This window comes from Parambassis ranga, chromosome 22 (genome assembly GCF_900634625.1).
Source record: "Parambassis ranga chromosome 22, fParRan2.1, whole genome shotgun sequence".
NCBI lineage: Eukaryota > Metazoa > Chordata > Actinopteri > Ambassidae > Parambassis > Parambassis ranga.
The window spans coordinates 15,338,332-15,362,148 of record NC_041042.1 but is presented as its reverse complement, the minus strand read 5'-3'; the positions used below and the strand labels follow the sequence as shown (position 1 = coordinate 15,362,148).

General features: G+C 44.0%; 1 protein-coding gene across 8 annotated transcripts; it reads right to left on the bottom strand.

Moving 5' to 3' along the window:
* dtnbb (dystrobrevin, beta b) lies at nt 1–23,643 on the bottom strand. Of its 8 annotated transcripts, XM_028394885.1 has the most exons (20): nt 23,479–23,643; nt 21,464–21,506; nt 20,369–20,436; nt 20,124–20,204; nt 19,808–20,021; nt 18,770–18,855; nt 18,431–18,585; nt 18,236–18,341; nt 17,628–17,794; nt 15,840–15,964; nt 9,857–9,931; nt 7,000–7,090; nt 6,304–6,389; nt 6,035–6,148; nt 5,094–5,190; nt 4,848–4,868; nt 3,390–3,549; nt 3,211–3,300; nt 3,057–3,122; nt 1–2,328 (listed from the first exon to the last, which is right to left on the bottom strand). In XM_028394885.1, the coding sequence occupies exons 3-20, from the start codon at nt 20,433–20,435 to the stop codon at nt 2,303–2,305; spliced, it is 1,827 nt and encodes a 608-aa protein (XP_028250686.1). In that variant the 5' UTR covers nt 20,436; nt 21,464–21,506; nt 23,479–23,643; the 3' UTR covers nt 1–2,302. The 8 variants fall into 8 exon arrangements, with proteins under 8 accessions (XP_028250686.1, XP_028250678.1, XP_028250683.1 ...); XM_028394877.1 differs by lacking the exon at nt 9,857–9,931 and having other exon boundaries at nt 6,304–6,392; XM_028394882.1 differs by lacking the exon at nt 9,857–9,931 and having other exon boundaries at nt 3,069–3,122; nt 6,304–6,392.
* Nucleotides 23,644–23,817: the final 174 nt, after the last annotated feature.

Sequence of the window (23,817 nt, the reverse complement as noted above, 5' to 3'; positions counted from 1 at the left end):
TAGATCGTCTTATTTGCTGAATGGTTACTTTATACAGCAACAACTTTTACAGAACAGCTACAGGCACAAACTGAAAGAACGAAAAGAAGTTTCGCATCGGTGGTGAAAGTGAAGGGGAAGACAGTAACTGTGAATTTTTTTGATCACTTCTGAGCAGAATTTTCATTCAAATTTTGGGCGACTGAATGCATAAGTGTGCAAGTGAATCGGCACTCGTTACATTAACTATTACTCCACTAATACTGTAAAAAAGCAGAATCATGACAATAAAGATAACAAGGATGGAGCAGAACTGAGTGAAAACAGCACATTTAGAACAACAAATAACAGAGGAGCCTCTTTGTGTTCGTGTTGTCGACACAGTGTTGCAGGTTGTTGAAACCTTAGCTTATAGGATCAGTGCACAAATATTCCAGACGTTGCTCATGTTCATAAGAGATGGAACGGCTACTGACATGATCAGAATCAGACATGAATGTAAAGTTAACGCAGACCTGGCGCCTTCCTCTGGCTACACTGCTGCCGACACAAATTCACACAAACTATAACCAACGACATGCGTCACCTAGAGACTGCTCTCCGTCTTCTAATCCACATTCTTCACTGCACATTTAATCACTTGCTGTAGTTTTCCACTAAGAAATAAAACAGACTTGACTGGCTCAGGCGAGTAAATACTATATTTGGAGTGAAAGCCTTCATATAATCATTGACCTGTGGTGGATCATTTCTTACATTTAAGGACATTTTCACCATATTTCACCTACAGTAGCTCTGCAGTCCCTGAGCACCTACCTTCATTGCACATATATTCTTTTATTTACTAAATAAAGCTATGAAAGCATTTCCTATACCGACAGCAGCCTTCCATCCTTACAGCAACTAAACCTCAGCTAGACGTCCTGAGGCGCCTTCCCTACACTTTGTAGAATAAATACAGAGGCTACCAGCTAGTCAGTGTCACTTGGAAGGAGGCACCATTACAATGCCCTTCAGGGTGTTCAGGAAACTATGAGACTCTGCTCAATATTGTGTTTTTGCAGTAGCTTCTCGGTTTCTAACAGCCCTCTTAATTGCAAGGGTGGCTCACGGAGAGCACATTAGCAGCAGAATAGTTATGCGACTCAGCGAGGGTGTTTACACCTGTGCGTGACTCTGGATGACCTCACAACATTTCTTGCCAACAATTAGATGAGGAAATACAGGGGGAGGCGTATAGGAAGTTAGCTTAGCTTAGCACAGAGGTTATGAAAACCATGTCATTGCACCAGGCTCTAACAAAGATTATTTCTAATGTAAATGTAAACCTTTTAACAAGAAGGTCTATGGGGGTTACAGCCTGTCCTCATCAGGAAAACACTATATCTCAGTCCTTAAACGATTGGGGCCTCCCTCCAGTTGCAGCTAGTTTTGGAGGTTGCTGCTCGTCCTGTACATAAATTTTTCTAAAGATTCAGAGGTTTCCCAGATGAGGAAGGTTTTTTTTGTGACTTCTTAGAGTCTCAGATGATCGCCTGGTTCCCTGATGGCAATGAAAAATCAGCCAGTGACACGCCAGTTCTTGTATCTCTCATCTAACTTGTTGCAAGAAAATGAAAAAAAAAATCAGATGCATTTGAAAATAATTTAAATAAATAGATAAATAAATAAATAAAAAATGCTCCCTAGAAGCTCCAGAATACGGATGTGTGTGTGTGTGTGTGTGTGTGTAAACACCCTCAGCGTGAATTCTGAGGCAGGACACTTCTGACACTTCCCAGCTGTCATCATAAACCCACACAGAGAGCTGGCATAGCGTGGTACAGTACCTAAAATCCAGACATGAGTGCAACTTCATGCAAAACAAACGCAAGAACAGAACAAAAAAAAACTGTAGCGCTAACTCGTACAAAAAGCAATGACAGGGAACGTTCGGCGACAGGAGGTCTCCTTTCCCAAGGTCGTGAGTTTTACAGTGTTTTTTTTTATATACAGAATGATCTGCTGCAGTGGAACCGTTGGGAGAGAAAGCACAGCAAGCCATTCCTTAGCAGTCATGAGGGAAATCATCGGGTAATTACAGCAGTTTTTTTTGTTTTTTTGTTTACAGGACAACATACACACTTGCTAATTAGACACATCTTGCTACCTGCAAGGTGTGAAGAAACATCTTTTTTTCACATAGTGAAATCCTGTTAGATTACAGCATGCATTACTCTACGTGCTAATGCCAGGGGGGTTGTTGTTGTTGTTGTTGTTGTTGCTGATTCTTCCCAGCTGATGACTGTATGTCCTTACAGGATGGGATGATGTTGCCTGTCCCTCAGTGCTTCGGTACTCTCATTGTGCCTGGACACACAAGCAGAGGAGCATATTTTAGGGATGAACAGTGACAGTGTGCCACACTGAAATGCTACTTTTGGATATATGTATGTTTTTGCTCAGTCCGTGTGGGTATTAAAGGTCGGGTAGGAGATTTCATTCTGATGAATTTTTTGTTAAATTAGTGTAACTTCTCTTTACAATCCGATAGCAACCAATTAGTTCGTCAGTTTCCCATTAAAACGAAGAATATGAATCATCTGTGGAAGCTATAAAATGCTAAAAACATCAGCCAATCCTCCGGGTGGACCCTGCGTCCATGTGATTGGGAGGCGTGGCTTCAGGGTGAGCTCTGAGAGAAAGGGGCGTGTGTTTACTTTCCAAATCTGGCTGACTCTCACTGAGTTTTCAAAATCTCCTACCCTACCTTTAAGCTGCAATCAAAGAAGAAAAGAAACAATGTGGTTATTAACAGCAGCTGGCTCCCTGTTTGTAGATGAAAATGTGTTTTTCATCAAGTAGGAGAACAGCTGTGTGGAGTCGTCGTATTTTATCCTGTTATGCTCATTATCTCAGGTTCTGTTAGTTGTAGATAATGGAATAATGAACTTTGGAAAGTGCCCTTTGATTACCACAGAATAAACAATTTATTCATTGGATTATCTCATTAAACTCGAGTTTCCTGGAAAATACAGTAATCAGAGGAATCATTTCTTTGTGGTTGGGAAAGGCTTGATCTGGATGATTTACGTTACCTGTAGACCTACCTCTGTCTCCACCGTTCCTCATGTTGGTCTCGTCGTCCTCTCCCCCATCGTCCACTTTAAACATAAAACCCATAGTTTCACTTTTGTGCAGTTTCTTTGGCAGAGCAGAGTCCAGATTCTTCAATATGTGCTGCTGACTAACCTGAGTGAAGCTCTTTCACCAGTGACGACATGGTGTTTGTGATTGAATCAGCAGCAACTAAAAGATCATTCCGAAGATTTCTAGGTACACCTGGGGGGAGGAACACATGCTTCATTACTTCAAAAAAAAAAGAAATATATGATGAATGCTCTTTGTTTCAGGCGTTAGCTGAGACTCACCCTGAGCAAAGGCCTCCAGCACATCCCCACCAACCCCTTCCAGGCAGTCCTGTGGTGTGTGAGTCGGGGTGGAGCCGGCCGAGGTGGAGCGTATGGGCATGGGCATGGAGCAGCCAGCACCGTGACTCGGAGAAGAATGAGGGGAGCCTCCAGACTGGGACTACAAGAGGTATAGGAATGTGTGATCAGGACATGATGTTATTGTTTTAATCAACTTATTTTATAGGTTATGAATTATTTTTTTATCATGACAGCACTGCAGGGATGGATTACTGAACAGGTCTGCTGAACCCAGGCCCAGGGGCCTAAGAGCTTGGGGGGCCCTGAAGCCCAAGCCTCTACTATGCTATTCGAACAGGTCTTTCCTATTTTATCCATCCTGATATGTTAACGGGGCCCTGTAGCCAAGTAACCCCAGGGCCCCTCAATTCCATAACATGTGGTACGTTACTGCTATATATCTTATAGGGCCTCTCAATCAAGTAACCTCAATGATATCATCATATACTATGAGTAGTGTTATTCACCCCTGAATGATTCGGGGGTCCCTGTTTCCTGTCTGGGCCCAGGGGCCCATTGGCTCATAATCCGTCCCTGCAGCATTGGCCTCAGTTCTATTCTATTGTTATTACACATACTGCAGTATAGTAACAAACATTTATGCTGACGAATGGAGATCTAACTGAGCATGGGCAACAGTAAAAATGAGATTTACAAATGGATTGGAAAAGGAAAAAGGTCCAGTAACACATATGTACAATAATTTGTGTGGTTGAATGATTTTACATTTAAAACCTTTAAACACAAATCATCCCTTTATGACAAAGGCATCCATGCACATCACAGAATAAAGGAGGAGTTCCTATATTCTGGAACAGCTACGTGTCAATAATGTCATATTGAACCACAGTAGAGGAGGAGATGACTGTTTCCTGGTAGATGAGACCTATTAAAACAAACACAGGCACAGATGTGACTTAATCCTTGTGGGGGGAACAAACTAAAGCACTGGCTCTGAGGCAAAAAGGAACACCTCTGCTAATGCTATACTGGCTGGCTATACCCTGCATCGCTATAGTGCACCTTTTTTTACTGCATGGAGGTTAATGAGAACCAGGCGTAGGTGTGCAAGTGGGGCCTGTGCTGAGTCTGGAGCTATATCTCATGGAGAGAAGGATCAGTGTGTGTCTGTGCGACTGGTGCAAGGCCCAGGTTGATGGCTGTGAGCCAGGCAGCAGATGGCCAGCCAGGCTGCAGTCACATTAGAGAGAGAGGCTGTTAGCGCCAATGAAAGGAACAGGTCTGTGACATTTGGACTAAGAAAAGCATGATTCCCTCAACTTGTTTGGTTTGATTTTTAAAAACAATCCATAGGGAGGAGAGTATGGAAGCATTAAACTAAGTGATGCTACCAAAGCCAGGTATTGACCCCTACAAACTGAATTAAGGGCGACTTACAGTCTGCTTCTGCTCCTCATCCTATCAGCCAGCAGAGGTAAGCAGAGAGAGAGAGAGAGAGAGAGAGAGAGAGCAAGGAGAGTGAGAGCAACAGAATTAAAACAAGAAGGAGAAAGTGCTTTCTGCAGCAACCACACAGCACATTAACATGGGACTAGTGTGGTAAAGAAATAAACAAATCAAAAAGAAGAAGAGCAGATCAATGCACGGTCTTGTATAATAATCCTGAGGCTGAAGCAGTCTTACCTTTAGAAGCCTCATGAGTCCCTCCAGCTGCACCATCAGCTCCCGTCTGCTCTCCTGCAAAGCTGACATGCGCCTCTCCAGCTCGTCCTTCCTGTGTCTGTGGATGAAGGACAGGACATTTGACATGTTGTTTCTGAAGATGCAAAATCATAAACTCAGATTATTTCAAATGTATATTGTATAGATTTCATGGGTGTGGGTACATTTGTGTCTGGGCAGCAGTGTTGCCTTTCGCTCCAATAATCCAGTCAGTTACCGACACACAAGTCGTGCATGTTGAATGTATATATGGCATCTTCATCAGTTACATCATCTCACTGTGATGTAAGCTCTTCATTTATTTTTCTTTTTGTGACATCAGATCATCAATATTCACACAGTTTATTAAAAGGACGTTTAATGTATTATTCAATCTGAAATCTGGATTATTATCACCCTCTGCTGTTCAATGTCTGTAACTGCATCTTAGAAAATAAAATAAAAACAATGGCAGTCATCTGTCTACATTAGTCAGCTTGCACCTGATAATATAACTCTACGGACACAAAGAGGGCAAGAACGTCAAATACTAATGCTTCTTAAAATGCTCTTAATCATTGCTGATCATTTATGCTATAAAACATCCAAAGAATATAACATTTAAACCTCTGCCCCAACTGTTGACCTTCAATTCTGCTTGTGTTTCATTATTTAGGCCAGACCAGACACACAAGGAGTCCTTCAGGGCAACAAGTGCTTCGACTGGTCCTCACAGGGCAAGCTTCTTCCAAGAACTCCACCCAAGTGTCTCAGTGTCCTGCCAGTGTGATAAATGACTGCGCTGCTAATTAGAAAACATCCTCCACAACGGGAAGACATTATTTCTGCTTGAGGAATGAGTTCAGTACACACACACACACTGTATAGGCGGCGCGGTGCAGAGGAGGCAGCAGGGACGGTACCTGAGGAGTCGCAGTTCAGTCAGCAGCGTGGGGTTCTGCTGGGCCTTTTCTGGCGTCGGCTGAGAGGCCTGTTCATGCTCCAAACGCAATCGCTGGATCTCCTGCAGGATCTCCCTGAACACACCAGACAGCACAGGTGAAAAGGTGAATATTATTATTCATTATTTATTCCTGGTTACCTTGCAATTTCAAAGTAAAAGCCTCTTAGTAAAGCGAATACTTGAAGACTACTTTCCCACCATATACCAAAACAACATATGGCAGCTTACCTGTTTTTGTTCTCCAGTTCTGCGATCAGCTGTCTTTGTTGTTTATTGGCATCAAAGTTGAAGCTCAGATCTGTTGGAGGACACTGCTGCTAAAAAAATAAATAAACGAATAATCGCAAAACGTGGCATTAGAAAGAGTGGGTATATAGTGTGTATATATGTGTACAATGTACAAAATGTCACCTGAAGATAGGTGCAGATAGCAATGTAGCATTAAGGACCTTGCCTAAGGGCCCACACTGGTAGTAATCGGGATTCGAACCCCGACCTGCCGGCACCAGCTATATATATATATTCCCTCTGTAGCATGAAATTAGGTTTATTTGTCATTATTATTGCCTGGAGTGTAATAAATAGATGTGTCAGGTGGATAAACATGGAGTCAATGGATGAAATTCTGTTATCTTTTGTATATATGTACATAAACATGTAGCGGCTAGCTCCCTCCACGGGTGAGATAAGCATGAGAAACACATCAGAGAAAAACCTGCTTAACATAATGAAGACACCGCCTGACTCTCCGCACCAATGAGATGCTTCTACTGTTGCTGGTTTATAAACAGAGGAGTCTCTGCTGGACCATTAGATGATAAGACAAATTCCTATCAGTCAACAGCTGTGCACAGATTCTCACAGTTGCATGTATGAAGGATTGCCTTCAGTCCAACATGAGGCCTCGTCATGAGTCATACTCACGGTGGAGTTTCCTGCCTCGGCTGCCAGGCGAGCAGCATAGCGAGCGATGAGGCGGTGTTCTTCATCCAGCCGGCTGGGACTCTCCAAGACACTGAAACATACATCACACACACACACACACACACGGTGACTCTATAAAGCCAAAAGCTCTGAGGCAAATGTTTGCACAGCACCACTGATTACATAAAATCATTTGCATGAAGATAAAACTCATCACAATTAAGGTGACCTTAAAACATGACACTTGGCTTTGGCTCCAGTGCTGACAGACAATCTGAGCTAATCGGTCATAACAATGAACTGAAATGAATACGAGAGGATGCAGCAATGCCAAATGCATTCATGGTCGTGCCAATGTTTCAGTGCTGACCGCAAATGTCAAGGAACCGTCATGATGGGCGTGGCATCTGGAGCGGACAGATGACGGGACATACGGCTGCTCTTTCTTAGCAGGCGGTCTGCGATGATGGGTGAAGGAGAGCTGTGATGGTTTTTGGGAGCTATCTAACTCTAAAAGCTGAGTGATGATTAGGACATAAAACCCAGTCTGTTCAACAACAAGCAGCAGCGTTTGCAGCCTCAACAGCACGGCACGTCTCTCTTTAAACAGACATTTCTGTTAAAACCTTATCTTTCTTCGACTTTTCTCATTTCACTGATTTAAATATTCAGTGGATCATTCGATGTGTCTTGATAACAGCTTGTTTGGAGCAGGACATTTAAAAAAAAACCCTCTTGTTAAATGGGACACTGTAAATAATTGACTGTCTGATCCTCGGGCTGAAGTTTGGGCAGACACTGAGGTTTCTTGTAGGATTAAAGTAATACATTAACACACATCAGGGAGCCGAATCTTCAGGCTGTCCGTCTACATGCTGCTCCTGTCTATTGTTCTTCAGGGAGTCTCTTGGCACCACCTGACGGTCTGAGACGAAGATACATGAACTGCCTCCAAGCCCTCCTGGACTGGCATCTTTCCCAGATACTTATTTTTGTCACACACGTGCAGCATTTTGACTCAAATAACTCAGACACCACAGTGTCTGTCAGGGTTTCTGGGAGTCTAAAAATAAAGTTTGAGGTAAAGTTCTATGATCATAATGAGCTGCATAAACCAGCACATTTAGATAATTAGTGAACTCCTCCGCCGCCGTGGTGCAGCATGACTAACAGGTGATACATTGCTTGGTATTGGTTCTGTGCGGTGGTTTGTCTGTGAGTCGGGCCGGTGTGGGGGGAGAGCAGGTGCCATGTCAGCAGAGCAGACAGCATCAGACGGAGATGGAGGCTATAGAAGCAGAACACAGGACGACAGCAGGCGCCTTCGCTTTCTCCTCTGCTGTGACATCTTGCAGTCAAAGTTGTGTTTTTGTGTCTGATGATAAAAATGGGATCTGAAAGGGTCAAAAAACAAGGACAGCGCTGGGGCTGCTTTTTCACTTTGGGACTCTTGAACTGAGGCAGAGCCACAAGGAGCTTTGATTTATTCAGCAGTGGCCTCTTTGACTCATCATACTCCGCTTCATATGGAAGCAGGCAATGCCTGCGCCAGAAAATCATGACAATAAATTAATATTTACGAGCAGAATGTGTCACAGAGAGAGAGAGAGATAGAGAAGAGAGAGGCTGGTAGAGGAAACCTGCTCCTTCTCTCTTCAATTAGCACCTTATCTACCGCTAACCTCACTGACGCTCAACACAACCCATTTTGGAAGCGTCACGGTGGCTTAATGTGCAATTTATGCCCTAAAAATGGAAGCTTTGTAGTTGTTATGACCCCCTCCAAGGCAACAGCATCCTTGGTGCATGACATCCTCCCAAAGCAGCTCTGACTCACAGAGCAAAAATGTCAGGAAAAAGGTTATCGGGATTCTTCATTACTGCCACAGTGAAACAAACCTCAGGAGAGTGTGGCTCTCCTCTCACACGTGCAGCACATGATGTCTTCCGCTGACCTCTAACGGGTCTGGGATGCGAGGCATCGTTTACAGCCTCGGGTGTCCCGGTCTTGTCAGCTTCCCTCAGACCTGCTCTAATCTTGATGCTGTCAGCCCGTCGAGACGCAGCTGCACACTGCACAAAATGTTCATTTCGGCAAGAAATATAATCCGGTATTGATCGTTACCTTGCTTTTAGGAAGGGTGAATTCAATTTGGTGGATAATAATATGGCTTCATGTGTAGAAGATAATACTCCCCCCCACCCCCCCACCCCCCAGTATATATAGCTGCCTGGGTCTTTGGTAAAGCACTATATGAGCAGTACCGACTTCACCTGATATCAAACACAAATCTGTTTATGCTGTGCACCGGACAGTGACGTGTCATCCCTCTACAGCCCGTAGCAGTCCCGCCATGCAAACACAAATTACTGGAAAAAAGTGATAAAGAGATACTGTACACAAAAGGAAGCTTCACAGATACATTACAGCTTCCTCAGAGTGCTCTCCATCATTGGATTCACAGCCAGAACGCTTCATTACCACTGTGAGCAAATAATAATAGAGGTGGCCTTTAACTGAGAGAGAGAGAGAAGCTGAAATAAGAGGACAATTAGGCTGCTTTCACCAAGCTCCTCGCCTTCTCTCTGCTGACATGACAAGGCTCCAGTTCTATCAGAATCTATTTGTCAAACGGGCCCTTTAAGTGCGAGTGCTCACATACTCTTCATGACAGCGTAACTGATTTTCCTCTAAACATACACTCAGTGGGGCATGCTGCTCAGATGCAAAAAAGAAATGTGTGTCAAGTGTAAAGCAACAAATAACATGTGTAGGATCTGCTGCGTGTGGATCAGAGGGAGTTTGTGTCAAGAACTTCAGTGAAAGAAAAACATCACGCCCGTGGGGTTTGCTTACCTTTTGGTAGGTGTAGGTGCCCCAGAGGACATGAGCATTGTGTCGTTCATGTTGTTGGCCGCTGGTTTCGGCTGACTAAAAGACAAGATTAGAGGGTCTTTAATGCTACGCTGCAGAGGCCCGTGGCGTTTGTCAGCAGGGAGTGGAGGAAGAGGGCATTTGCATTTTTATTAATAATCATGAATCAGCGATCATGACTTTAATTTAATCCAACTGTACCACAGAGGGGAGGCAAGGGTGGGAGGAGGGGGGAGTGGGGGGTGGACGGGATCATTATAAACTACTGAAAAAAAACAAACGGGCAACATGTTGTTCACTTGAAATAGTTGTGCGAAATAATTGACTTCTCCGGGAAACAGCAATTCAGATGTTTTTAGGCTATTAGCTCAAATCTAATTAACATGAGCGAGAGCGACAACAGCAGACAAGAAATCTAATTAAAGTGGAAGTCTGTGAAAAACTAGGAAAGGTGACATTGTGGGAGGTAATTTGTGAGAGTAAACAAAGCAGTGCGGTCCATCTGGCGGCTGAACCGGTGGCGAGAGGAGCTTGACACACTGATTCTCAGACTACACAGATCAAAATATCTCAGAAATCAGCGACCACTTACGACTTCAAACTACACACACACACACTCCATCAGCCCTGAGTGTTTTATTTAAAGCACTCATTATCACATAAAAGGCAGAGCGCTGTGGAGCATTGTGTCCTTATTTGTCCAATCAGCATTTTTTTTTGGCCAAATCAAACTATTTATATCCACATTGTGTACTCTGAATACTCTTATCAGTGCAAGCCACTGACACACACTGCCTCAGCAGCACGCTCAGTCTGTACATTAAAAACAAACAAAGCACAATTCCTGCATTCATGTGGAAGCTCATAGCATCTTTACAATTCTCTGAAAAAACAGAAATAAAACCATGATCTGCACAGAGATGCTCATTTATGAGACGTAAACAAAAGTGTCGCCTCTCGAGCCTGCACATGCTACTCTCCTTCACAGACCAGACGAGAGAGAACGCACCCTGAAGGTGAGCTCCAGACACAAGACGAGACATGCGAGGCGTCACGCTTACCTCTGTGAGGACAGAAAGCACCTGCCTGGCTGGCAAAATACATCCAACCACTGCTGCTGCTGCTGCTGCTGCTGCTGCTGCTGCCAGATGCCTAATCTGCCCTCAACTGAGCAGGCGAGCATCTCAATGTACTACACTGCTGCTGTCTCCAAGGAAACTCGGCAATCACATGACTTTATGACGACGTAGGTTTGCTCTCTCTCTCTCTCACACACTCTCTCTCCTGTCTGTCTCCCTCTGAAGCTCAGACTTTGTCTTTTCACTTCTCTTTAAATTGTAAATGAGAGAAATGCCACAAAAAGAAGCTCAAAAACAAACTCTCTACTATGATTGCATTTACATATCATACATTCAGTGAGTTACATAAGCCTTCTATAAATAATCACCAGCCTTTTTTTTTTAACTCATGTGGAGCAGTAGGCGAGATAAATAGGAGCTCCTCCTCATGTAAAAGCATCCGGCCTGCAGCCTCACCGTGGCTCACTGACTGAATAAATGCTGACACGCCGTCCAGACGCTCCGCCGGCGCCTCAGAGGTCAAACGGCAGCGGACCGACACAACACTTAGGCACACTAACAGATCAAAGCCTGCAATGCGCTAAGCCTCGTGTTACCTGCGTGCGGTGAATGACAATGTACCAGCCCCGTTTCCTTGTACTTGGCAGTTGGCAGAGGTGCAGAGGAAAATTAAGTGTCTCACACACACACACACACACACAGACACGTTCACCTTATTTCTGACAAGAACGGGTGCGCGGCTGCCTTCAATCGCCCTCATCTGGCTAAAAATAATACACAAACATGAAGCATCCTCTCCCTGCTGGCATCAGTGCTCCTGTTCCCCCCGGCGAGGCTTGTCAGTACCTCAGAGACAGATCACACTCTCAGAAAAGTGAATCACATGCCTCTGTTTTCATGACATTGATGGAATTAGCATTGACCTGCAGTATAATAATAATAATAAAAAACACAGAGAAGCATTTTAAAATGGTAATGGATTTCCAGGGATTATATAAAGAGTGGAAAATTAGTTACTAAATATTAAACATGGCACCGAGAATTTGACTCTACAGTGTGTGTTTCTCATTAATGCAAAGTACGGTAAGATGCCTCTTAAGTCTATTTTGGTGCTTAGAGTCTTCTGGCAGACGCCGTGCTCGGTCTGAAGGTAAGAAGCCGTATCCTAGATTTAAAGTGTTTTTTTTCAGACAGACAGTGCATCCCAAACCTATAACTCCTCTCCAAAAACACAAATCCCCCACAATCTCACTGACAGTCTGAGTGTGTGGGGTGGGTGGGTGGGGATTCACGGCTCAGCCTCGCTGTTAGTTTTTGCTTTTAGATGCCAGTAAATATTTTAAAAACAGAGTCAGAATAGCTGCACTTTGTCTGGAGACGATATGAGGGTTTGGACAACTGGGAGGACTCACGTCCCTTCGATTTGGGCATTCTGATCAAACCTGACACTCTACCCTGATTCTGCCATTATTACTCACTCACAGAGGCTCCATCGCCCTCACACACACACACACACACACACACACACACACACACACCTGAGAGACCTGGCTGATGGATGTCTCCTGGTTTACAATCATGAAATAACGCCTCTCCACTGATAACATTCATCAGGATTGGCACGTCTCCACGCTGAATATCCAGCAGCACATTTCTCCCATGTATCATCAACAAAATGAAGTCGGAGCAGAATAAAAGTGGAGGGTTGGCAGTTTTCCTGTGACTAATTATCTGAGGGGTCCAAGGGAAGATTTCTTGTAGCCAACAGGGAAATGGGGAATGGTATGCAGATAATTACTGTATCCACTCATAATTTATTTGGAATTACCCATTAATAAATGGGAATTATTCCATTAGTGCTACGTCCTCGTCCTCAAAGCGATAAAGAGGGCAGAGGATTTACTGTATTAAGACACTTAAAGGTACATTTCAACTTTATGGTCACCTCAAGTGCTGTACAACCACAAAATGTAGCTGTGATTCTTTTATGGCGATTATTAAACATATGGGATTTTGCCTCATGTCCAGTTTTTAAACTAAGCTCGGCCAAACACTGATTTATGATTCAGGCAGGTTTATCTGAAGGTTATTATATATTAAACCAACATGGAGGCCACACAACCTCTTCTGACCTACAATCCTCTCCACTGAAAAACACTGCGTCACATTTTTTGTGTAGGTTTGGACATGCTAGGAGGTCTTTATGCTTCTTTCTATTCAAAAGGCTGCATTGAAAACTACTGGAAATAGTCTCTGTGTGTGTGTGTGTCACAAACCTTCCTGTTGATTTGCCAATATATTTTCATTTTGAAAACAGGCACAGTTAAAAATGGAAGCATTAAATCTGAAGCAAACATTGAGAATGGCAGCCGCTGATGAATGCGTGTTTTGAAGGGTTGTCAGGTTTAAAAACACAAAACAAACAAAAAAAAAATCTTTTCATCGCCTGCTTGATGAGAGGCGTCACATCCTCATCACCACCACAATAATAATAATGATAAGAAAAACAACCATAAATGCTTCTGCAACCAAAAATAGACTTTTTTTCCTCCATCGTGTAAAAAGCAGCTTGTTTTTCTACAGAAACTCGACCTGCGTCAGACATGAAGACTGAAAGATGTACGAAGAAGAAACAGGGGTCAACAGTCACATCCATTATCCTAAAAGTCAGTGAACATGCACACACACACGGTGCCACCAACCTTAAAATGCCATCTGTGAGAGCAAGAGAATGCACTTTGTCTATCAGGAGGACACAATGACAAGAAACTCCTGGACGTTCTGATGGAAAAACTTCCAGGAAGTTAGCTCTGTGTTCAGAACAGAAAAGGATTATGAAAAGTGCTTCTCAATTTGTTGACTGTTGAGATGGAGGACACTGATCAGCAACAACATTAAACCAGCTGACAGGCGGAGTGAATAACATTGATTATCTCATTACTATAGCCCTTATTCAGGCAGCTAGGAGCTAGGAGGACAACCAGTGGCAGAGTTTGGCTCCCTCTTATACATAAGGAGTGAGGATGAGTCACAGTGGACCCTGGACCAATGCAGAAAGGGGCCCAGTGTGTCGTTTCCATGAAGAAAAGATGGCACCTGGATGCACTGTGGGAAGAATACTTCGTACAGCCCTTCACAAGGTCCGAGGTTGTGATGTGTCCAATATTAAAGGTAGGGTAGGAGGTTTTGAAAACTCAGTGAGAGTCAGCCAGATTTCGAAAGTAAACACACGCCCCTTTCTCTCGGAGCTCACCCCGAAGCCACGCCTCCAATCACATGGACGCGCATTACCTGAAGACGAGCTGCGGTCTGTGACTTCGGCCATCATGCACGTACCTCTCTGGTGCTCAGAGCAGGAAGAGAGTGACAACCAGCCAATACTCCGCGCAGGGTCCACCCGGAGGATTGGCTGATGTTTTTAGTGTTTTATAGCTTCCACAGATGATTCATATTCTTCGTTTTGAAGCGAAACTGCTGAACTTGATTAGATTAGATTAGATTAGATTAGATTAGATTAGATTAGATTAGATTAGATTAGATTAGATTAGATTAGATTCATTAAGTGGTTGCTATCAGATTGTAAAGAGAAGTTACACTCATTTAACAAAAAGTGCATCAGAATGAAATCTCCTAATAGGACAGCAGGATTAGGAACCGCTGCTCCAATCTTAGAATATAGAAAGTATAGCACTTCCTCTGATAGTCACGTCCAACTGCAACTAACTTTATACTCAAGAAGTACAATACAATACATTCTCTATAACAGAACTCAATATGTCCATCTGAAATGATCTACATCATAGAAAGTATAGAAATAGCCTGTATTGCTGCTCGCTTGGGGCACCAGAGAGGTACAATGCAAAATATCTTCAGCCATAAATGTATCAATATTAATCTCCTTGTGTGATGTAATTTCATGCTACACAGCCTATACTGCGTGGGCTTATCCACTCGCCTCATCTCTCAGCGGGAGGGGAGAAACACATCCAGGTCGTGTTGATTGTAGTGATGAATTATAAATGTATGCAAATGTGAGCTTCATTTTAAATGCATAAGTTTGGGCCCAATGCAAAAAAAAGTGTGGGCAGAGCCTGGATTTTAAGGACCGATGACATCTATCACGCAGTAAAACAGAAACTCATGTGTTTACATTGGGACTATTTTCTTCACCGAGCAGCTTCTCTCTCTCCCCAGTGATGCAGCTCACTATCAATTACTCACTGACACTTGCCAGAAGGAAAAGGCATAATATACAGACAGCTTAGATTTACGGTCGTGACAGGAATACCAAGCTCGGATTTTGCTATGAAATGTGCTACGGGGAAAAAAAACAAAGCTCAAAGGAGAAATTTGAGAGATTGCCTGTGATCCCATTAAGGCCACAAACACACAAAATCATCATGAATCACCATTTAAAATCCGAGTTTCGACAAAGATGAGAAGCATGTGAAGTGACCTCAGTGGCGTGGACTGATGTGGATGTATCTGGCTGCTGGCATTGATTATGGAAATTGTCCTATTTTTCAACTGAAATGTAAATGAGTGCGCGGAGTTTAAGACAGCAGAATATAATGCATCTCCTATAATGACTTCCTGGAGCCTCAAAGCCTAGACTGTGAGATTTATGCCATCATCCATGTTTCATTGCCAACAGAGTGATGAGGACTGTGCTGTTAACGCCAAAGCTGCGCAGTAGATCAGCTGCATCCATCTGAGGACGACACGCCATCAGTCATGGGGTGACGGCCAAATGGAAAGATGGTGGTGGTTACATGACGATAGCTCATGAGCACACTGGGCATTGTGGTGCCGTTCAACAAATCAGCTGGGTGTCCCTCGCTAATGACACAGATAGTGGTAACAAATGTGTTGGTAATAGCACTTACACAGTGTGGGTGAGCTCCTGCGGCCTCTCAGCCTGCTCGGGGAACACAGGATGAGGCTGCTCTCCGATGGGGACGCAGCCGAGAGATTTACTGATGGCGTGGCTCAGCTTTTTGGCCGGAGACTTCTGTGAGGTGGGCAGGACAAACAAAGAGAGAGAGAGAGAGAGAGAATCTGTCATTGTTTGTGTGTGTCTGTAGGAGTGCAGGGAGTTTTGAGCTGCTTTGAAAGACATTTACATAAGTGGGTCAACTGTTTGTTTACTGTGTCAAACGTGTGGATCAGCAGCTAGTTTCTGCACACTCAGGAGGGGCTTCATCCTGCTGCTTCACGAGCTGGGTGGCTGTGATCTAAAGTGCCCCATGGCCTCCAAACTGCTGTGTTCACATCACGGGAGATGCACAGGAAAAGTTGACTTCATTTTCATTTTAACCCGCTTCGTCCTGCAGTGAAGGGCCACGGGGGGCTGGAGCCTATCCCAGCTAACTATGGGTAAAAAGTGGACCCTGCACAGGTCACCAGTCCATCATAGGGCTTATTTCAACGGTTTATTTTATTTTATTGAATAATGCTCCTTTCCTTGATTTTGTGTGAGCAGCACACTTCATCGGAACAACAGTGAGCGCTGCTAATGAACCAAAAACACAATGTGGTGGCCCTCAAAGATATTTGGAGTATACTGTCACACAGTGTTGTTTTGGTTAAAGGTAGGGTAGGAGATTTCATTCTGATGCACTTTTTGTTAAATTAGTGTAACTTCTCTTTACAATCTGATAGCAACCAATTAGTTTCGCATTAAAACGAAGAATATGAATCATCTGTGGAAGCTATAAAACACTAAAAACATCAGCCAATCCTCCGGGTGGACCCTGCGCGGAGTATTGGCTGGTTGTCACTCTCTTCCTGCTCTGCGCGCACCAGAGAGGTACGTGCATGATGGCCGAAGTCACAGACCGCTGCTCGTCTTCAGGTGATGCGTCCATGTGATTGGGAGGCGTGGCTTCGGGTGAGCTCCGAGAGAAAGGGGCGTGTGTTTACTTTGGAAATCTGGCTGACTCTCACTGAGTTTTCAAAATCTCCTACCCTACCTTTAATGAGTTTGTTTCCAATCATGTTGTATTTATCTGCCTTTTTATTTGGATATGATCTCTCTCTCTCTTCAAACAATAATGTCAATTTTTAATCCTTAAAGATTTAAACACACCACTAAAAACTTTTGTAATGTAAAGAATTTTACATTCTTGAGACACATAAAATAGTGCACATGGAGACAGACAGAGATTATTGTAGACATTTTTTGTGCCTGCTAATCTGTATGGAGCTGAACAGACCTGTGAAACAGTGCCAGAGATGTGTTTTATAGCAGAACACATCCCTCTCTCTGTGATACCTGCCATAAATGTTTGTGATATCTAAGGCGGTGTGTTTGACGCACTCAGGCATGTTGTTGCCAGTCCTGGAGGGACGTGTTCAGTCTTTTTTCTCTGTACAAAGATCTGAGTGGGATGGGAAATGGATTTGAGATCCGGCGCCTTTGACGTCCCTTGTTTCAATCTACAACATAATGATTGAGCTTTTGGGGGGAAATGCAGCAACACAGCAAATTCAATCAATGCAACATCATTTGCCAAAATGAGTAAAACCCCATAAAATCCCTCTTGGACTGCGGTGAAAGGACTGAAAATGTAAGGAGGCGGTTGTGAAATCGCTGCACACACTCAGAGAGAGACGCTGACTATTATAACAACATCACTTTAACTGAGAGAGCGATCGGAGCTTCATCTTCTTACCCAAGATGAGTGCTCCTTCATCTGGTGCTGGTTGCTATGGGGACCATTGGCATGGCCACGCCAGAAACAGCTCTGACAGAGCTGGTAGCCATGGCACTGTTGGCACCGATACCGGAAACCCATCATGCTCTCGCTCCGGCAATAAGAACATTCCACCGGATGGAAGACTGAGCGGAGAAACACAAAAACACAATTTGGTCAAAAAGTCGTCATGCAGTCGATGCAGCTTTAGGCAGCACTTTTTGGCTCCTTAGTGTCTTTCCTGTTCTCTCAATTAAAACTGTTTCAAGCAGTCGGAGTAGCAGAAACTGAATGATTCAACCACTTTTTATCTGCAGCCATTAGTCAATGAAACAGTAACATTTTGCACTAGTTTGTCCATAAGATGTCAGAAAACACTGAGGGATTAATCATGGGCAATCGATCAATAATGCAATCAATCATCTGCTGCAGATATAGTAAAAAGATTTCCACCTTTACAACTAAAAACACCAAAACTGCACATCGTGTCCACTTACTTCTGGCCACATCTGCATGCTCCTCCTCCAGCACATGGTGCCTGACAGGTGGAGGCTGTGGTCGGGGGTTGCCTATTTCTAAAAACTCACCGTTTTCAACATTAGCAAGTCGGTGCATGAGCGGCAGCCACACAAGACATTGAGGGGGAGGATCTGCCATCAACACATCCAAAAACGTGTTCAGCATGATCTTCTTCTGGAAACAAACACACACACGGGTCAGAACAACAGGTCTACAAGATAAGGATAAGGTGAAAATGAGGAGGTCCGGTGTCGTCTTCCTACCTGCTGAGGGAAGCACGTCCGCACCGAGTGCTCTGTGTAGCCAAAAGAGGGGCCCTCGAACACGGCGGTGGGCAGTTTGAGCACCTCCCGGAGAAACTGGTCAAACTTAGCAAACACCATGATGCCACTTGAGTCAGAGATCTGTGAGAAGATATCTGAGAGAAAGCAAATGTATTGATCCTTAGCAGAGATACAATAGAATACATGTGCATTTAAAGTAAATGAAGCTGGCTAATATGTTCCAACAGTGCCCCCGTGTGTCTCATGTAAATAACTACAGGCAGCAGGGGAAAAGAAAGAAGAAGAAAATGTGTTTAAATTATTTTTTTTTGTACTTACAGCGTAATTTGTCCACAATTTTCCCTCCACACATTGTGGCCAGCATGGCCTTCATGGAGAAAACTGTCAACTTCCCATGACTTTCACTGGAAACAGGAAGAAACACAACGTTAAGTCGGCACAGTAACAAAATCCTACTCTTAAAAAAATGACTTATTCTCCCTAAAACCCAAAGAGACCAGCTGTTTGACTCATTCAGCTCCTGTTTCTGAGCAGAGGTAAGAGAGCGCATGAAAGCTCTCCTGCTTAATTCACTTTGGACCTAAGGGCCAGATAGCGAAACCGCTTCCTGTGATCACAGGCAGTCATTTCCACCAAGTTTCGAGCAGCAGATACGGCAGCATGAATAATAACAGCGTGGGACCAGAGTGCCCTCGCAGATAAAAGTAAACCAATTGAATGGCTCCATGAATGGACGGGGGCAGGCAGCCAATCAATCTGAGTACACAAGGTACAATAATGAGAGAGCTTTACGGTCAATAATAAACCTCTCTGGGCCTCTGAGCACTGAGCAGACATTAAGAGGAGGGATACACAGCAAAGCATCTCCAGAGTCACACACTATGTGTTTCTGTCTGTGTTTACATATACGAGACGAGACTTCAGAGGCCTGTTAGCTGGACTATTTGCATTATTACTCATTTTATTAACTGGATTCCACTATTTCATTGTTTCATTACTAGCATTTTATTTAATAGCTTTTTCTTTTTTAATTTTCTGCTACTTCATCTGCATATTTTTCAGGAAACTATTTGTATTGTATGATGGATATACTGTAATTACTCAACTTTTTGGATGTAGGATACTTGTTGTAGTACACGCTATAAACCAATGCTAACAGAAGATAATCCCAACGTAACATTTTTAATATTTTTGCCAAAAAAATGGCAAAAAAGTGGAATCCAAATGCAGATACCAGAATGCTGCCCATAGCAACGGTCTGTTATCCATAGCAACAGCATGTTATCCATAGCAAGCGCCTCTGTTAAAGTCGTTCATTCGAAGTGTATTATTCACTTCCTCCCACCTGCGTCGTACCTGTCATAGGTGGCCACGATGAAGTTAAGCAGCAGCCCGATGGACTGCTCCACGTTAATCTGATGGGTGGTGGGCAGCCGCTTGTTGAGCTGGTAGTAGATGGAAGACAGAATAGTCTCCAGCCGCGACACATTGATCTCAGCGTTGTGGTCCAATGTGTTGAGCCCGTTGTCACGAAAGGCTTCGATCATGTTCCAGACATCCACCAGATGAACTGTGATGGAGAGAGAAAACAGACACAGTGTTATCAATGAAATCAGTATCCATGTTGACACAATTGTTTGTTTCGCTGTGGTGAAACAATCTGTGCACTCACGGTTGCATCTCTTCTGCACAAACCGCAGTTTGCAGGCAGTCCTATAAGTCGACAGTCTGATAACATCAAAGTTTTGAGCTCCTGGAAAATAAAATATAATCAATGCACAATTAAAATACAGCACCGATCGGCTCAGGGAAGGTACACGTGAACACTATTACTGTCTGTGTGTAGGAGGACCACGCAGTCAGAGCAATACATGAGCCGATAGTGAAAAGAGATTTCTCTCAGTCGACTCCACTCACTCATTTCCATGAAGAGCTGTCTCTTCTCCACCATGGCCTTGCCTCGTTTACTGCCTTCCTCGATCATTCTGTGGCACATCAAACAGCAGAGCATGCAGCACGGACTGTTCAGACTAACACACAGCTCGAAAAATACTCAAACAACAAGAAACCTGAGACACACATGTTAACACCATCAGTGAAATGTGTGGGACGAAGGACACACCATGTAACACCAATGTACAGATGAATACTGAATGACCGCTACACATCAAGGACTGTGATAGTCATCACACCAGCTAGTTCCTCGGTCAAACATTATGATGACATATCGTGATGGAATTTCATACATATTTAAAAGACGGTTGTAGCGATATACAGCAAATGAGGGCTTTTATTCAAGAGGATAGATCAATATTGTGAGGAAAATGAGCCAATTAGCTTAGCTTAGCATAAATTCTGCATAAAAATATATGCTAATGTGATCATTTGTGGGTTTTGGGTGGGTTATGTGCTGAAATGCGTCCTGGTGTCCGTACCTGCTGAAAGCTGACATGATGCTGAAGGTGAACCTAGCAGCTAGTTAAGCTAAGCTAACTCAGTTAAGAAAGGCTAACCTTGATTTTGCACAAGCCCACATCACAGTGTGGTTGCAATATTGCCAGAGTTTTTGTGTAAATAAGTGACGTTCTGATTGCCCAAAAGACATCATGTGACTGAGGGAGAGACGTCGCCTTAGACATGAGGTTCACCTGCTGGTGATGGACAATCTGTTTATAAAGAACTTTATGACGAGCTGCAGAGATGAGTCCGTTTTCATCCGTTATACACCAAAGAATATCTGAGGTGTAACTGTTGATGCCTGATTCATCTTCAGTGTTTAAAAAGGGTTCTCTGTCTGCTTCACCTCACACTTGTGAGAGAACAGCTTCTTTTGAAACAGCAGCTACAGGTTTTATTCAGGGCTCGTGTGAGTTGAGTATTTATCTTCAGTTGTTTTGAGTTCTTATTGAATAATTCACAGCAGGATCAATACATCCCTCTGTGTTCACACTCAGAGGGACTTAACTGAATGTGCTGCTGTCTGACTTCATGAGGATTGTTGAAGGTTCTTACCTGCCGCTGACTGAACGTCAAAGTGAGGAGCTGAACGTCGACCCTGTGGAAATAAAGGCACATTGCAAAGAGTTAGTGAGGGCGTCTTTGAACCATTACCACGAGAGATAAGCTATTCCTTGCTGACAAAATGTAGTTGACTTTAAATAAGTAATTAACACCTCCTCCCTCTCCCTTCTTCAAGGACTTCATTAACTCTCAATTTGTGCTTTTGCCTCCCCCCCTCCTCCACTCCCCCCTTCCTCTCCTCCTGTAGAGATATTGGTGAGCTGGCTGGGGAGCTCTCCAGCGCCTGTGGTCTGTGCAAATGATAATTCTCCATGACATCCCGCTCAGCAGTGACTGCATCCTGTGGGCTAATGACACCGACTGAGCTGCAAAGGAACCACTTAATGATGACGGACACAGAGCACATTACGGCTGGCCAATGAGGGATGAGGTCCAGGCGCCCCCTTCCCCTCCCCCTTCCCCCTCCGGGATGGGCCCTGGACCACAAAGGGGGGATCCGGGATCCGGATCACACGGCATGTTCACAGGGTAAGATCAGCTGACCAGCAGAGCGAGGTTCAGCTAAGCCAGGCCATGTATTGTGGAGACACTGTCCTCACACTGATCGCTGTGACAGCGCCTCTTTCCTGTCACAACTCTGACTTGTGCTGAGCGTTTATTTTTTTTCCAGTTACAGTCACCAGCGAAGGCACTTTTCCACTGATAGTCTGCTCCTATAATCAGGGCTGCAGCTCATTATTATTATTATTATTCAAAATAATGATGCTCCAGAGCCCAAGGTGACATCCTTAAACGCCTTTTTTCCACAAATTAATGAATCAATATTTGTCACTTTTGCTTAAAAAAATTGATTTTTAGATAAGCTGCCATTTTTTTTGAGCCCCAGATTGACTCATCTTCAGCTCTGATTACAACCATCAGACATGGCTGCATGTCAAGGCAGCAATGCAAGCCTTATGTGGCCATTCTAATGCATTCAAACAGATAATAATAGCACAGCTTGGAGCTACTATAGTATAGTACACAACCCCTAAATGTAATGAGGCTTTTTTTTTAGAGGTGGTAAAGTCAGAGAGCTGCTGCTGCTGCTGCTGCTCTTTGGATAGAAAACATGTGCTCTGCAGTGGGAGACCAACAAACAGGCACATGTCAGCAAAATAACACAATGGTTCGTTGTAAATATTCAGCCTATGAAATCTGCTGAAATTCAAGAGTAGGCAACCAGGAAAGGAAGGGGGGGGGGTTGCTTGCATTGGCAGTGGATGTTCAGAAGCAGCAAATGACATGATTCTATGTGGTCTAGGATAAGGAAGTTTTTAATAATTCATGACAAAATGAAGTCACAGCTCAGAGATCACACAGATTCTGATCTTTCTTTCTTTTTTCCTGCACGCTCCTAATAATTCAGAGCTTTAATATGAAGTCATGCTGTGCAGTAAATCTTGCAGGCCTGTGTAAAGGTGCATTTTTTTTTTACTGAAACCGCACCTTCAGCTTCGAGGTAATGACAACATCCTTTGACGCGAGTCAACATAAGGACTCGGTTACTGCAGTATCTCCCCACCGCTGATATCATTCACTTCTCCCGTTTCTCCGAGCCCCTAATTCTCCCACTGAGCAGCACTGCAACACTTAAAAACCACTTCTGGAGCGACGGCGCAGCACAAACGCAGCCATGTTGCAGATCTAACTGCATATTTACCTTATTTCCGCAACGACAATTGTGTGTCGTGATTCTCAAGATTTTTTTTTTATTATTTTTTTTTTTTGCCTGGTTAACAAACAATAGAAATCCTGCATCTTTCCAAATCTCGCTGCTGTCTCGATAGAAAAAGAAGGAAACTGGCCTTTACCGGAGCCAAATCACGCAGGTTGCGTTTAGAGCATCATCATCATCATCATCATCATCGGCAGCAGCAGCAGCAGCTTCAGATGGGGAGGATAAGTGGTACAGGGGGTGAATAAGGGGGGATATTTCCTCCGTTGATTCACAGCCGCACTCTCACCTTTGATAAATCCACGCGTGTTTCCGCCGACGTTACAGCTGTCCGGGCGATGACGAGGAACCGCTCGGACCATCCATCATCATATTTCTGTCTCCTCTCCCGTTTCATTCGACTTCAATCTTGCCAACTGCGGTTGTAGCCGCACACAGAAACGTACGAGCGCCCCCCGCTCCGCTCGGCATCATCAGCGACCCAGCGGCAGAGGACGGCAGAGCGCAAGCAGGCGCGGAGATGCCATGCGCAGCCACCTACTACACTTTTACGCATGTGCGCACGCACGCTGGTTAAAGGCGCACCACTACTATTGCTGCTGTTACTCTGAATTATGATCCCCGGTAT